General features: G+C 30.7%; 1 protein-coding gene and 1 non-coding gene across 6 annotated transcripts; both read left to right on the plus strand.

Annotated features, from left to right (window-relative positions):
- The first annotated feature begins 2771 nt into the window (after nucleotides 1–2771).
- On the plus strand, nucleotides 2772–2844 carry TRNAV-UAC (transfer RNA valine (anticodon UAC)). Its single transcript has one exon. It is a non-coding gene; the product is annotated as a tRNA-Val (tRNA).
- Nucleotides 2845–8795: 5951 nt separating this feature from the next.
- Nucleotides 8796–15979, plus strand: LOC100779572 (uncharacterized). Of its 5 annotated transcripts, none has more exons than XR_001383969.2 (6): nucleotides 8831–10754; nucleotides 10957–11211; nucleotides 11391–11510; nucleotides 11594–11686; nucleotides 13066–13126; nucleotides 15305–15979. XR_001383969.2 is itself a non-coding variant. In XM_006592776.3 (5 exons), exons 1-4 carry the CDS (start codon nucleotides 9687–9689, stop codon nucleotides 11654–11656), a joined length of 1506 nt encoding a protein of 501 aa, XP_006592839.1. In that variant the 5' UTR covers nucleotides 8831–9686; the 3' UTR covers nucleotides 11657–11686; nucleotides 13066–13212. The 5 variants fall into 5 exon arrangements, 2 of the variants coding, with proteins under 2 accessions (XP_003540357.1, XP_006592839.1); XR_417268.3 differs by having other exon boundaries at nucleotides 15382–15979; XR_417269.3 differs by having other exon boundaries at nucleotides 15385–15979.
- Nucleotides 15980–16637: the final 658 nt, after the last annotated feature.

Raw genomic sequence — 16637 nt, forward strand, 5'->3', positions numbered from 1 at the left:
AAAAAATATATATAATCAAATGAAAATACGAATGCCCATGAATCACGATGTCTCTCGAAAAGAGAACCTTAACTTTTTTTTTTTATCTTTAATACAACTATAAAAAGGTAGTTCTGGCCACGTTTAATAAATTAAGTATGATTAAGGGGTAGTTAAAGACTTCCGTATGAATACTCGGAAATCAGCACATGGTTCAGCTCTTTTTCAACCTCACTTTACATTATTTAATTTATGAAGACATGTATTTTGCATAAAAAAATTAACAAGTATTTATAAGGAAGAAAGTTAAATAAAAGAATAAAAGAATTCATTTTTTATAAATTAAAAGTAAGTTCTATATAATTAACTTATGAAGAAACTTAAATAAAATTATTTCTGGAAAAGTTGAAAATATATATAGGTATATATATAATTTAAATTTAACTTACGTAAGAAGTTTGATTTAATTATTTCACTTTCTTTTCTTATGAGTATTTATTAAAAATAATTATTCAAAACTTATATTTTAATTGAATACTAACATAGTAACATGCATGCAAGGTTATGGATTTTTGTGTATTAATATTATACAATACAAACTGACTAGATATACAAAACGGGCTCCTAAGAAATGAGTAGCGAGCCTGAAATGCTTTGACAAAAAGCAAAAATGAGAAATTGTTGGAAATTTTACATCATCTTTCTCAGTTTTTAGGATGTAATTTATATCTTATGGACAACTTTACTTAATGTCAATTAATTTTAAGTTAAAATCTAATGTAATATAAAAGTCTATAGTTCATTTTAATACTTGTCTATTCTAGTAGACTCATCTTGTCTTATTGGCGTGCGTATGTGAAGGGAGGTGTTAGGAAATTTTATATTGTTTGTCTCAGTTTTTGAAATGTAGTTTTTATATTTATTATTGAATAACTTGATTTCAATTGATTTTAAGTTAAAATCTAACAGAAATGGAAGGAGAAGAGCTATGATGCATGTAGTGTTAGATCTTTATCCATCTCCTCCAAGTTTTGTTAGCTACGATAATATGGAAGATGAACCAACAGACTTTACGGGTTCTCCAATCTTCAAACCACATGATAAGAGACAGTAAGACGCAGGTGATTGGCTCTGTCGAGTTGGTCAGCAATGTGTGGCACCTACAAATTCTGGAATATATGATATAATTAATTTATTTTTCTTTCTAAGAAGAAAAGAAAATTCACCGTTTCATGTGCCATATAGTAATAATATATATAAGATAATGCTACTTGCATGTTTCTTTCCCTTTTTTCCATACTACTTTATGAATATGATGCATGTGTGTTATATATTGTGTTGTCTTGGCACCACAAAAAAGAATATTGAATACAACACAAGGTACAAACGGTAAAAAAAAAAAAGTTAAGGCTTTAAGTTTTTTTTTTTGTGAATGTTTTAAGTTTTTTTTATTTAGTGTAGTCTTTGTTTAATAGAAATTAAACTTCTAATATACAGATATTGTGAACCTATTCACATATATATATTACTAGTATATTAATTAACTTTTTAAGAATCAATAGTAATTTTTAATGTCAATGGAACCGCGCTATTAAAGAAAAGTTATACTAATTATTAAAGGCTAATTCATCATCAAGCCGTAATATATATATAACATTTTTTCTGCAGTGCAACATTAATTCTAATAATGATGTCGGTCACTCAATCTGCATAAAAAAGCAGAAGTGTACATAACCCAATGGGATGTGAAAACAACATTTTGCTTACTTTCTTTCTGTTCTTGTATTCGTAAATTGTACAGAAGACTTGAAAGTTGAAACACTACATATATGCATTAAAGTTCTTTCTTTGTCTTTTGAACATTGAAAAACAAGGAATGTTAGTTTGTATGTTGAACTTTTTTGGCAAGTAGAGAGACTTCTGTAATTTAAGGCGTGATTTACACATTTCAAAAACAAATTATTTTTCTCCTCCCACGTGGTTAGGTGACCAAAATAATTTTTCTCAGCATCTACAAGTCTTCGATCGATTCAGAGAGAGAGAGATTTTATAAATGAAATACAAATTCAATTAAAACGGGAGCACAGGGGAGAGAGAAACAAATTTATGAATAATTAAAGCATATGTCCTAATCTTCATTTTTTATCCACACAAAGGATGAAGAAGGATGAAGATGATGGGATGAAAATTAGCATGTAACGACGTTAATCTACCAAAATATTTTTTATTCTGCTCGTCCAACTTCCTGATACACTTTCAATAGAATGTGTAAGGCGTTGTATTAGGATATTTGGGTTTTTTTTATAGCATAAACGCAAATAATTAAGGTAACAAAACGTACTTGTTTCTGCTTTTAATCGATTCAACTCCACTTAAGCAGTTCTATACCATTTTAATTAGTGAACCTAAATAATCCTCCAAATATAGAAAAAAAATACTAAATGTTTTATAAGTTTTAAGTATCACAAAAAAATTGTTTTGGGAGTTTCTAAAGTATTCAACAATTTATTTAATACTTTATGTTTAAAATAATTGAAGTATGTTAGAAGATTTAATTAAAAGGTATAAAATGATTTGAATGAAAAACACTTAATCAAATTCATCCATAACTTCACTTTGGGGTCCAATTCCATTCGTAACCTAAGTAAGGTATTAATTAGAACCAAAAGTCCAAAACAAACTCTGCCCACCCTGGTAAAGCATGCAAGAATTTGGGCCGAAGAATTGATGGGCCTGATTTTAGTTTGTACTTAAAGAGATTTAAATTTTATAGTTACTAAAGAAGCCATTAAGTTGCTGTGGTGTAGTGGTTATCACGTTAGTCTTACACACTAAAGGTCCCCAGTTCGATCCTGGGCAGCAACAAAAACAGGAGTAGTTGGATTTTTATGTTTTGTTTTTTAGTTAGGATACCGCACTATTTGCCCCTTCACAAATTTATTTTAAAATATATTTAGTCCCTAAATTTCAATACAACTAAGAATTTTTTGTTTTTTTTAAGAGAGATTAAAATTATGTTAATTTTGGTAAATGTAGAACCTAAAAATGTCTTAAATTTTTACAGAAAGTAAAACTGAAATTAGAAATATTTTGAAAAATGAAAATATATTTATCCAAAGGTTTATAATATTTACAAAATGTGTGTGGTTAAATAAATAAATTGTAAAAAAACTTTGAAACCTCTTTCTCTAAAAAAAAAAGACGATAATTAAAATGAAAGAAGACGTACACTAATAAAAATATCATTGAGTAAATTGTAATTTACCATCTTCTAAATTTAATTTAGTATCTTATTAGTATATCTTTAGTTTTTGTAACATTTTTTTTTGTCAAATTTTTTATTTCCATCCATGAATTTTTTTTATTTTGCAACTCTCTCTTCCATACTCTTCACACATTATTACTCTTCTCTCCATATTCTACTTTCTTTATTAAAAAAACACCCAATCTTATTTTCAAACAAATCTTACTAAAAGATTTTTTCACGGTAACCTTTCTATAAGATTCGTTTGATAGAGTGAAATAAAATAAATTAAAAGTGAATTAAGATAAAAAAAATTTGAATTAAAATGGAATATAAAAGTATAAATCTTGATCACTTTATTATTCATTTCACTTCTTCTCAACTCTCTTTTACTCCAAACAAACATACCCTTACTTTAAGTTAAGCTGCTAGGGCATTTTGTGATTTCCTTTGACAATATGAAGTTACTATTAACTACTATGCCTATAGAAATGCATTGGCAATTTGAACTATTTCCAATTCAATTACATCCTCCTCAAATGGCCACAATGTTGTGGATTTGCTTACAAAATGTGGCAGTTGGACTCCATAAATCCTTGGTTAAGGATAATGGCTTGAATAGTTTGTAGGGAAAAGATACGATAGAATTTTATAAATCCATAATAATTTTTACAACTTGTTGTGATAAAGAGCAATGAGTATATTTCTTATTAATTGGAACAATTTTTGTTGACCCCTACACATAGAAGACAATTTATGCTTATATTAATTTTACTTTTATACCTCTTTATAAAATCTCATTATCCTAACCTTAAGTCATGACATGACAATCACCCTAGTATACCTCTTGTTCCTTATCTCATTTTGACGCTTTCTCTACCTTGTTGGTAAGTTTTGTCTTATCTTCTTTGATGAATCACAATACCACAAAACCAATTCAAAAGGACACAAAAATATTGACTTGACTGCTAATCTATCAATAGCTTTGTTCATTCTACCATTGATTTGAGATTGTTTTCAAGAAGATTTATTTGTATCTATCCCTTGTCATTTGTTTTTTCTTAGTTATTTGGTATCTGTTGAACAAAAAAGGAAAATTTAGTCGTTTTTTTTAAAGTTATATTTTTTTAACAGAGTTATAATTTTCTAAAACCAACTAGATTATGGACCGGCACGGAACAAATTTTATGAGAATATAATTTTATAAAGTAATACTTTTGAAATCTAAAATTTTGTTGTGCTCAATTTTTTTTAAGAGAAATGAATTAGACAAAGCAACATTAAACTTGATACATCTTCACAATTATTTATCAGAATAAGAATTAGTTTATAAACCTTTAAAAGTAACGTCACTCAACTGAATAGATGACCCAGTAAAAAAAATTAACTGAATAGGTGACTTGCGTAGTTAAATAATTACAATATATAATCTAATAATAAATGCAATAATTAAGAAAAGATTGAAGTTATTTCATAAAAAAGAGACTGAAGTTATAATCAGTATGCACTTTTGGACAATTGATTCAGAGTTTATAATAAAACCAACTTCTACTCCCTGTTTTTGTCTATGATTTTATAAACTTCTACTTCTACTCCTTGTTTAACATAACATCAACTCGTGCTTTATAGTCGTAATACTCTTTCAATTTTGATTTTTTTTTTTTTTGTGGTGAAACTTTCAATCTTGATGTAACAACAACTTGGTTCCCTGATTTGAATTAATTAGCAACCTCCATTTGGCCTCAAAATTAATCACACCACAATTAAATAAATGATGTAAAAAATGTGGTTAACTCATGTCAGCTAACATAAAAGTAATAAAAATGTTAAATATAATTACCATTAAATAATTTAAACCGAAACAAATATAAAATATTTTAAGCCTTCATTTGAAATTACTAATTTAATTCCTAACTATTTTAGTTTCAATAAAACATTTTAAATTTTTTTTAGAAATTTATCTAACATAGAATTCAACAGTTTTCAAAAATATAAAACTAATAAATTTGAATTTAATTATTTATTAAAAATGTTTCAAGAAAATATTTTAAACATTTTTTAGAATTTTAAAAATTTAATAAAGAAATCAAAATTTTTCAAAAAAACATAAAATTAATAAATTTGAATTTAATTATTTAACATCAAATTTTTCTTGTGACAAGAAAGCATTTATAACATTTTTTTATGACTTAATATTCAAAGAAAAAATTTTATACCAATTTTTAAATGATTAAAATAAAAAATTACAATTATTAAATTTAACTAACTACTATTCCTAATTTCAATAAAAAAAATAATAACATCATTTTTAATTTCTTTTGGTAAAAAAAAGAACTTATGACAGTTTTATATTCATATCAATTATTTAAACAGTTAAACTTAGTAAATTTGAATTTAATTATTAGCAACACATGTACTCAGTTTTAAGAAAGCATTTAATAAATTTTTTAATAAAAATTTTTGAATTTTCAAGAAAAATATTTTCTATTATAATTTTTAATACTTATATTTAGTAAATTTAAAATTATCAAAGGGGATAAGCAAATGCATAAAGGATAAAATATAAAAAAAATATAGTTTAGTTTTAAATATAAAAATCTAAAAAGGCAAATGCATATAAGAGTGCAACTTAATTTAACTGATTTTAAAAATTGTATTTAACTAAAATGTAAATATAAAATATAAGACATTTTAACGTACTCCGTCTTATTCTACGCATACAGCGTATCGCAATTTTTCATATTTATTTATCAGTTTTTGATATTCATTTTAATGTACTCATATACAGTTTGATGACATATAATTCAAAAATAATGAGTGTGATATATGGATTTGGAATTATATATATATGGAGTGATTCATAACTTTTAATTTGTTGCTTCTAAAGTACACTCAAAACATAGCCTGACAGATCATAAAAAATAGTTACCAATTATTCATTACATTGGGGGGGAGATGAGGACACAGTATTTATTTTTGCTACTCTAAAACAAATTAAAAGCAATTCTAAAAGGCTAGAAATTAAGGGTATGAAACAACTTTCACTTCACCTATATACAGCGAAAGAGAATCATACACATCATATATTCATATTCATCCAACAGACCTTGTTCCCTGTGATTAAAAGAAACGTGTTAAAAAATTTAAAAAATTTTCATAAGCAGTCAAAAATTAGAGAAAAATGGTTTCTTGTTGATGATTGATGAATGATCCAAAGACATTAGGTAAAAATCATTTTAATAAAATATTGAATAGTTTTTCATGCTTCAAAAAGTGACATGCATACTCTCAACAGAAAATTGCTTGTTAGAACTTTTCCAAATAAAAGTCATGCTGTCAGCTAGAACTTTAGATACACTCTATAAAATAGTATTTCTATTTTCTTTTACTGCATAAAGCAGTATTTTTAACATACTATATTTGTAATTCTTAAATATAAAAATTTCAAACAACTGTTAATTAATAGAAATACTTCAAGTTTATTCTTTATTTTTTTTATTAGGGTCAGCCTTAAGATCAGTCTAATATTCATATTTTTCCATCTTAATCATATAGAAGACCTCGAATAAAGGGGAAAAAAGAAGAAAGAAGACATTTACAAGTATGCGTATAGTCTACCTATATCCCTATCGACAAAGGGTGCAGTGAATATGATAATAGTTGCAATCCTATAAGCCAGTGATTATTTTTTGCCTTGAATGTTTTTCGAATAACAGAAAACTATATAATAAAGCATAACATAGTAATTAAACCCCTAACCCAGGAGCTAAAAGCAAAATAAAAAATACACTCAAAAACCCTTTAACCCCAAATTAAAAACAAACCCTGTTAATCTAAACAGAAGATGAATCAAAAGCCAATAAAAATGCCTTATGACCATTACCCAAAATCCCAAACTGTGAAGAAATTTCTATTGAGAGATGACAAACTCGTGAACATAGCCAATTTGCAAGGTGGAAAGACAAAGATTTAGAGTTTGAAGGAATTTAAAGGAGTAATTTTCAACTATCAATAATGAAATTTAAATAGACAGAGATTAAAGAAGGACTTATTGATATTTCTATCTTTCGTTCCTTATAATTGTTGGTATTATTAAAGTTCACCATCAATGTAATATGGAAAACGAAAAGCCACACAATTATTCAAGAGAATACATCTACTGCAGACTTCCTTCCTTTTATATATTAAGATACAACACAATAAGTAAATAAATTTAGTTATGAAAATTTATAATGTGTTAATTTATTTTAATAGCTATCAAATTAAACAATAGATATAACTTTGAAAGTTATATAAGAATAAATTTAAAATATTTTAAAAAGTTGTCAAACTGAACCAAACAAAACCTTGTTATCAATTTTGTTTGATTTAAATTTAATATTGTTTTCAAATTGAATTACATGTTACATTTATGTTTGATTTAGATGATTCTTTTGGTCTAAAAATCAAACTACATGGCCAATATTAGAGGTTTCATGTAGCTTGGTGGAATTTTATCTTTCATCATTTGTTTTGGAGAGGTCAATCAAATTGCGTATTATCTAGCAAAAAAAGGTTCTTCTGAAGGTCTTCTTTTCAAAGTCTGACAACTATGTCTAAATGAACTTCAACCAAAGCTCCTTGTTGACGTCCTAGGCACCTTTTTTCTTAGGGATCGCCCAGTTTCTTGTAGTTTCGTTGTTGCTCCTTTCATTTTTTATGCATAAAAAAAAAAAATTACATGTTACAATGTGAACACTATTATGTATGGATTTAGTAAAAATGACTCAGATTCTGCTTTGAGGTTAAAATCAACTTTTGAAAAAGTTAAATGAAATTCTTTTATAAATTAATTTAGGTTTAAGCTAATTTATGATTATGAAAAAAGTTTAATTCATTTAACTTTCTTATTTTTCTTCTTTTAAGTATTTATTAAGAAGTTTTATCCATATATAACCCTTTTTTTTTTCTATAGATACATAATTACATATAGCCCTCCCTAACATGGGATTTTACATCAGCTGATAAAAAAAAAGGGATTTTACCTTTTCAATATTTCCTTTTTTTATATCTTCCAAATGCATGATTATTTAAATTTCTTTCTCGGAGAATATTGAATCCATAAAGAGTAATAAATAATTGAATAAATCTTAATCCTCCTATTACCTTTTATGGTAAATTTTAAATATGTTTTATACTTTCAAGACAATAAATATTTTTAATTTTAATTTAATATTTACCATAAAGATAATAGGAGAATTTATAAAAAGATAAAGTAGGAGAATTTAGCATTACTCTAAATAACTTTCAGAAACAAATTAAAAGCAGCATACTTGCAAAACTGTACTTCCAGGATTCAGTTCATATAAATGAAGTACACATTTAATTGTTGTCCAGTTAGCATCATCGTTATTATTATTGATATTTTTTGGTACAACATCATTATTATTAGCATTATTATTTTTATATATAGAAGTTCTATTGAACCAAATCGTTATTAAAATAGCAATAAGATACGTAAGTCGTAAGAAACAATAGAGTAGGCTTTACTTGAAGAAAAGAAGGCCAGGAATCTCCGTTCAAAATTCGAATCTACCCAATACATTTCGCTCTCGCTCCAACCTTATCCAAATAGCTTCAACTTCACTCCATCATCACCGTCAATCATTAACAATCAACGGCCAGAAATGAATTTCATACTACGTTCCCATAATCCTCACACTCACCGTTGCAGAGAAGAACCTTGTTTGGTGCCTACAAATACAATAATCAGTTAACTGATTAACCTTAATAAATCACATGTGATAAAGAAAGAAAGAGAGTCTCAAATTTCTGTTAATTTTAGTTTTCGTTTCGTATCACGCTTTTCATCTTCCATTTTCCCTCACTTTCTGTTACCTCCAAACACTGTCGAATTCTTCTTCGTTCTCTGCGACACATGGAGATGTCAATGGAGGATTCGCGCTCGTACGAGATTCTCTCCATGGCTCTCGAAGCTTTCCTCCGACGCGGACGATCTCCCCGATTACCGAACAGTTCTATACCGATTACGCCACGAATATCTCCTTTTACGCCGTCGTTTTAAGGTCCTTTCTTGGCTCTCCGAATTTCTTCGTTTCTTTCGCTGTTTATGCTCGGAATTCCAACAGTAGGATATCGTTGTCTCGTGATTTCCCGTTTCATTCGTGAATCATTTGTTGTTAGTGACTTTAGATTGGTTATTTGTCTCTGTGCAAAGTTTGGATATATGAGAATTTTCAGCGCGAGTTAGTCTCGGAAAGTTTTCTGTTATGCTATGTTAGGGTTTGGAACCAAGTCTGCAATGTCTCTGAAACCTTGATCTGGAATTTAAGGGAGATTCCTGTTAGGAGTTTCGTGGTTTTGGAATTTAAGAGAGGTTCCTGTTGTGTTTGTGTGTTGATTGATTATTGAATATTGTCTAGTGTTGAATTTTTCGTTTGACTTTTTGGTTGGGGAAATTTTAATGGCTGGAAAGTTGGAATTGGGGCCTCCGAAGTCTGATGTTTCCAATCCGAAGGAACAAGCGGCGAGGAAGATACTGAAAATTGTTAGATCTCAAGGGCATCCGTATGTTGAGTTGCGCGAGAATGGGAAGAAATTCATTTATTTCTGCACTCTGTGTCTTGCGCCCTGTTATAGTGATGATGTTCTGTTTGATCACTTGAAAGGCAATCTTCACAAGGAGAGACTATCTGCTGCTAAGGTCACTCTGCTTGGACCGAAACCCTGGCCTTTTAACGATGGTCTTGTTTTCTTTGATACTTCGACTGAAAGTCATAAAGAGTTGGAAGTTGCAGATAGTTACCAAAACAGGTTGTTGAAGTTTAATGACAATGACGTCAGTCTTGCGATTGTGAAGTTTGGTGATGGGGTTCAGTCAAATGCTAAACCACGTTCGATTGATGGTATGCAAGATGATGAGTATGCATTAGTGATTCCTAATTTGCTGATTGGAGATGAAATATTTGATGTAAAAGTTAGGGAAGTTGGCTTGGGGAAGATTGCCGCAAGATTCCTTGAGAAGTGTCACGCATTGAATGGGATTAAAAGAATATGGTGTGAATGGTTAGGCAAAGAAAGTAATGGTGAACGAGATGGTGTTGAGGTTCTAGAGCATGATTTTGCAGTTGTGATTTTTGCTTATAATTATGATCTGGGTCGGTCAGGTTTGCTTGATGATGTCAACACGTTGCTCCCGTCTGCTTCTGGTGGCCAAAAGGGAAAGTCATCATTGTCTGACTTTGATGATGTTAGCGATTCTGTATGCAATCAGTATGATTCGTCTGCAGAAGAGTCCTCTGATTCAAACAACTCCAGCTCACGATTGACACTAGATCAATTCAACAATCATCTTTGCACAAGGTTCATTTCAAGCAAGGCTTTGAGGAAAGAATTGAGACGGAAGCAGCGGCTGGCAGCAGAGAAAGTGTGTAACATCTGTCAACAAAAAATGCTTCCTGGTAAAGATGTAGCAGCTCTTTTGAATTTGAAGACTAGAAGAGTGGCGTGCAGCAGTCGGAATAGAACCGGGGTAAAGACATTTTATTAATGTTCTGAATTCTGATTTTGTTTTGCTATATTAGTTTGTTGATAGTGAGGCTTGTATGAAAACTTGAGATATTGAAACTTCATCGTATTCATATCATGCATATTCTAAACTTGAGGAAAGGAAAAGAGTTATATTCATGTTTCATTTGCCAATTTACACAACTTAAATTGGCATTTATATGCAGGCATTTCACGTATTCCATACATCCTGCCTTATACACTGGATAATCTTGTGTGAATTTGAGATAATCACAAATCATTTAGTCTGTCCAAATGTTAGACGAGTAGTGAAGAGAAAGGTTGCGTCAGATGGCAACAAAATTGGAAAAGAAAAAGATATTGGAAAACATATAAGAACTGTATTCTGCCCAGAGTGCCAAGGTACTGGTATGATCATTGATGGAGATGGGGTGGAGCAGCCAGAATTTTCTTTGTCGCAGGTTTGTTTATTACATTGATAATTCTTTCTTAATCATCAAGCTTATCTAGTATATATTTTAATCCCTTTTTTTTTTCGTTTCTTTTAGCACAAATATTTTTATTCCTGGTAAATACTTGTCTTATGTTCAGAAAACAAGTTTATTTGGAATTTATAGGATATTGCCTAATCTTCTTGCAGATGTTCAAATTCAAAATAAAGGCATGTGATGCACGCAGAGATTGGATAAAGAGTCCTGAAGTTTTGAAGAATTGCTCAACTGGGTTTCACTTCCCTTCACAATCTGAAGAGATATTTGAGGTCTTTGATATTTCTGCATTTATTTTCATTTAAAATTAGATGTTCAATTGTATATCATCTTCTGATAAATTTATTGATTTCAGGAAAAAGTGGAACCCATAAATTTACTGCATTTTTATCGTGCTGATGATCAGAGTTGGGCATAACAACCGGGCAAACGTTTCTTATACATCTGAGTATGTTGGTCTTATATTTTCTAGAATTATGTGTAACTTTTTAGGTAAATGTTGGTTGATAGACTGGGTCGTAGATAGTGACCAGATTAAACATTTCATGTGTATACCTGTTGCTAATGAGTGTGAATGCACATTGCTGAATGCCTGACATAGTGACTTACGAGTACATGGTAAAGAACAGATATCATTCTAGAATGCCACCATTGTTGTTGCCTCACTTTTTATTTCTGGATTTTTTTCTTTGGCCAATATTGGAGTTATTCCTTGGTAAACACGGGATTGCAAGCAAGTACTATTAAACAATAGAGATTCCGTGTTTGAATGAGAGGCGAAATTCTAAAGTATAGTGGGTTTGAAGATAGAATGTTTTTCAGATGACGGCTATACAATTTCTGTAGTACTACTAATTTTATTAAAAGATGTTCTTTTCATGTCCCTTTAGGGTGTATGCTAATAATGGAGTATGTGAGAGAAAAAGATGGGAATGGAAGAGTGAGAAAATGTTAGATGTAAATGCCTGATATGACAATAAACAAGACAACCTACTAACGAACAACAACGTTTTTGCTGAAAGTGATTTTGAGTTTGCACGTCCTCGTTTTTGAATCTGATAGGAATATTGAATAAGACAGCCACTTACCCAACTTGAAATGAGTTTCTCCGTTGCTTTTTGGATGAATTTTGTAACTCCAACTCTTGCACAGTTGCGCACGCCTTGTGTTTGATTTTTTGATCAATGAAATATTTTGCTTATAAAAAAAATGCTATATATAAGAAGACATTGCAATTATCCTCAAATAACTATTAAAAGATTGTTTTTTTTATTGGTTTTATTTTTTATTTTTTTCATGGACTTTTTATAATTTTAAATGTTTTTTTTAAAAATTCGTGAAATCTTTTAAAATTTTATAGATCTATAAAATCTTTTTAAATTTTATGAATTTATACGTTATAAATTCATTAAAATTCAAATCACAAAATCTTAATAATAATTTTTTTTAAAAAAATCATTATATTCATATAAAATATTTTAAAATTCACAAGATTTTTTTTATTAAAATAATTTTTTCAAATCTTAATCTAATACATCTTCTTGTATTCATATTTCATTATAATTTTATTGTGTAATAAAATAAAAAAGATAAAAAAAAAAGAGAGGTATTGATAGAGTGATGCTAAGAGGAAATAGAATTTGTCTATTGAAAACATGTCAACCTCTTAAAAAGATTAAAACCAAAAATATTAATGCATTAAGGTTCTGACAACATGGAAAAAGAGAAAATGTATTCTTGAAAATGCAACCAAGAAGGAGTGTTTTGCTTGCATGTTTGATATGTGCATTTCTCAGTATATTCACGTCTTGTCCCAAATTCATGCAGAAGCTGTGTTAGGAAGATGATTTACAGGAGGAAGAGGCAAGAGTGCTGAGCTGGCATGAAGGTAGTGGTTGTACTAGAAATGTTGTCTGTCATCACTTTCAATTATTTCCTTTGTTTCCTTTACTCCTACATTCTGTTATTTGGGTAGAATCCTGTTAGAATTCTGTTATCAGGAGAATTAAGTGTCATAGTACCTCAATTGTTGCCTATAAATAGTTAATAGTCATTGTAATAAGTCAGACAATTTCCACGTAAATGTTGCAGACTTTGTTGTGAACCGCATCAAAGCAACTATCGCGAAACTCACCCTCAGTCAACTCAAACTCGCTACTGCCATCGACACTAGGCCTCGAATGCTAGTGCCTATGTGACTGTTTCTGGTTTTGCTCATAATAATTTGGTGCTTTCATTAAGCTCCAATGGCTGCCTTCCATAACTGCCATGTCAGCCCAAATCACCTCTTCCCACAACATCCTTTCCACATAGCCACCCACCAACAACCATTTATGCAGCACTCATTTCCTTCGTTTTCACACACCCCTTATCCTTTTGTACATCCAACTCAATCCCTTGGGATTGATTTTGAGAGCACCTGCAAATGTTTGCTATGCTTGTTCGGTACCGAGGGAACTCTTCTTTCATCATCTCCCACCTTACCCTCGAAAATGGAAAGCAAGTTTCACGTAAATGTTGCGGACTCTGCTGTGAACCACATCAAAGCAACCATCACGAAACTCACCCTCAGTCAACTCAAACTCGCTACTGCCATCGACACAATGGCCACCATAATTGGCGACCTTCTTCAACGACTTAGCCTTCGCAATCCCACTCCACATTTTCCATCTTCCGTCCCTGCGCAGGCACCGATACCAACCACCATCATATCGACTCTGCCTCCACCTCCACTCCCCACACTTATGCAGCAACATCCCACACCCTTACCGGCTCTGCTTACCATTGCTGTCGTCCCCCTCCTTACTAACAACAAGCCCCACGCGTCCTTCGACAGCCGCTGGGCCACCATTTCCCAAATCCGCAAGGAGTATCCCAACCGCCGTAACCTCCCCTCGGACCTTGCTCATTTCCCCTCATCAAGTTCGTCGCCAAGGTCTAGGACAAGGAGCTCGACCACTCCTTCCTCCTCACCTTTTACGCTACTATCAACGCTGCAAAATGGGTTTACTTCCGCAACACTAACCTTCATTCACTCATTCCTTCACCCATTTTAATTTGGGATCCCGGTTCAAATTTTGAAGCCATAGTTTGAAGCCCCAACACCTTGAGGACAAAGTGTTTTTGATGGGGCAGAGAATGTTACGAAGAAGGACTTACAGGAGGAAGAGGCAAGAGTGCTGAGTTGGCATGAGGGTAGTGGTTGTACCAGAAATGCTGTTTGCCATCACTTTCAATTATTCCCTTTGTTTCCTTTACCCTTGCATTATGTTATTTGGGTAGAATCCTGCTAGAATTCTGTTATCGGGAGAATTAAGTGTCATAGCACCTCAATTGTTGCCTATAAATAGTTAAGAGTCATTGTAATAAGATAGACAAGTTTATAAAATATCTATCTTCTTTTCCTTGTTGCTTATGGAGGTAGCACTAGGCCTCGAATGCTAGTGCCTGTGTGACTGTTTCTGGTTTTGCTTATAACAAGCTGCCCATGCAAAATCTACACTTAAACATGAATCAAGTAATGTGTTTGGAAGCACGTTTTTAATTCACAGTTTTTCTCCCCCTATTCTAGCTACTCTATCATGGATCAAGTCCCAAATTTATGCAAAAGCTAGCTACTACCATGTAATGTGTTGGTGACTTGGTGTTCACATGAATTTACACTTGGCAGACGAGAAACCAAGCATGATTACATGAATCATGTAAAATAAATAACAAATAAAGAAGTCTATCTATCATATGATACTCTAAATCAAACAAATGGCAAAGCGTGCAGATTGAGAATTTTACAAATTAAAACTATATATGTTGACTTTTAAACATTCCAGGGTGCTGATGAATCATATGCCGGCAAGTACAAGAAATTAAATATTAGCTGCATGCATGCAATCCCAGTTCACAAAGCCGGCGAACACAGTTTGGTGCATATGCTCAACTTTGTTCCAAGCTTCAACATACTATATATATATATATATATATATATATATATATATATGTAATTTACAAAAGCATGCCAAAAGTCATAGGCACAATACAATTACTTACAAAATAAAATGGCACATTACAGGCTCCAAAGCAAGAAGTTGATATGCTTCTTAATGTTTGTTTTTCTGGTTCTTTCTCTCATGGAAACTTCATCGACAGAAGGAAGGGGAGTTTATCGTTTGAAAGATATAGGAAAATCCAGAAGCCAAGTAGAGATTGGAGGGCACATGCAAAGACTCGGAACCCTTGCAGAGTTGCTTCCTAGAGGACCTGTACCACCTTCAGCACCAAGTCCTGACATAAACTGATACATATCAGTGTTCCATTTGTCTATCTACATTGTTGGCTTGGCTGTTACAATTTACACGTACCTTGTGAAATTAATTATATCGTGGTAGCAACAAATTCTTTAAATTATTCACATTTAGGGGTTTTGTTTTTCTATTCATTTTCCTGAATATATGTAAATTTTGAACTTGTCTTTACCATTATTTCTTTATCGTGTTATGTGTCATGCATACAATACAATAATTTATACAACATTTTATTCAATAAAATTTTGTGTCAATCTTTCTCCATCTCATTATTTATTACATTTCATATTTTTTTCTTTTCTTTTTCTTTATTACTTGTAAAATATGTTGTACAGATTATTGTTCAAGTAACATTTTTCTGAATTTATCAACAATAGTTTATGGACCGGTAAAAAAATGGATATACATTAACCACGAAAGGATCGATAGCACAAGTAACAAATTTTCCAGCAGAAATTTTGTTCCCTGTAAAATCGCAGTTAAAGATACTCTTGATAAAGCCATGTTAGGGCTGTTCATGGTTTGATATTATAAGTTGGCGTAGATTATTGAAGTAAAATTACATCTCCGTGCTATCATTGAGTGCGGAAATCAATTTATTCAGGATTGTTTTGCTTACTTAATTATCTTGAATTCAAGTGTACCGGATATCCAGTTGTATTAAATTAAGTAAAGAAAAAATTTCGACCCACATTATTAATCTCACACACTTCAAGTAAAATTTTATATAATTGAAGATATTTAGAGCATTTTCACCGCAAGTTTCTTATAGATTTTTTAATCATCTTTTTGTGATTCTCTTAATATTTTTTATGATCTACACGATGTCATGTTATTCATAAGAAATTCATACAAATTTTTATTCTAATGCAAGAAATCGCAAAAAACTACAATAATCATAAAAAAATTCACACATTCAATTTTTTTATTATAACTTAATTATTATTGCAATAAAATAATTGATTTAATTTTTCATTTTACTCTAATTTTTTTACTCTAATTTTTCACACATTCAATTTTACTTTAATCTTCCTTTTTATTGTCAATGTTTTTCAATTACTTCACTTTTCTTTTTCACTCTAGAACCTTTCTCCTTCCCCA

The sequence above is a fragment of the Glycine max genome, chromosome 12 (assembly GCF_000004515.6).
Source record: "Glycine max cultivar Williams 82 chromosome 12, Glycine_max_v4.0, whole genome shotgun sequence".
NCBI classification, from domain to species: Eukaryota; Viridiplantae; Streptophyta; class Magnoliopsida; order Fabales; family Fabaceae; genus Glycine; species Glycine max.

Coding starts and splice junctions, on each gene's coding strand:
- LOC100779572 (XM_003540309.5), top strand. CDS start 9,687: ATGGCTGGAAAGTTGGAATTGGGGCCTCCGAAGTCTGATGTTTCCAAT. Junction 11,212..11,390: donor CAGAATTTTCTTTGTCGCAG/GTTTGTTTATTA, acceptor ATCTTCTTGCAG/ATGTTCAAATTCAAAATAAA. Junction 11,511..11,593: donor AATCTGAAGAGATATTTGAG/GTCTTTGATATT, acceptor TATTGATTTCAG/GAAAAAGTGGAACCCATAAA.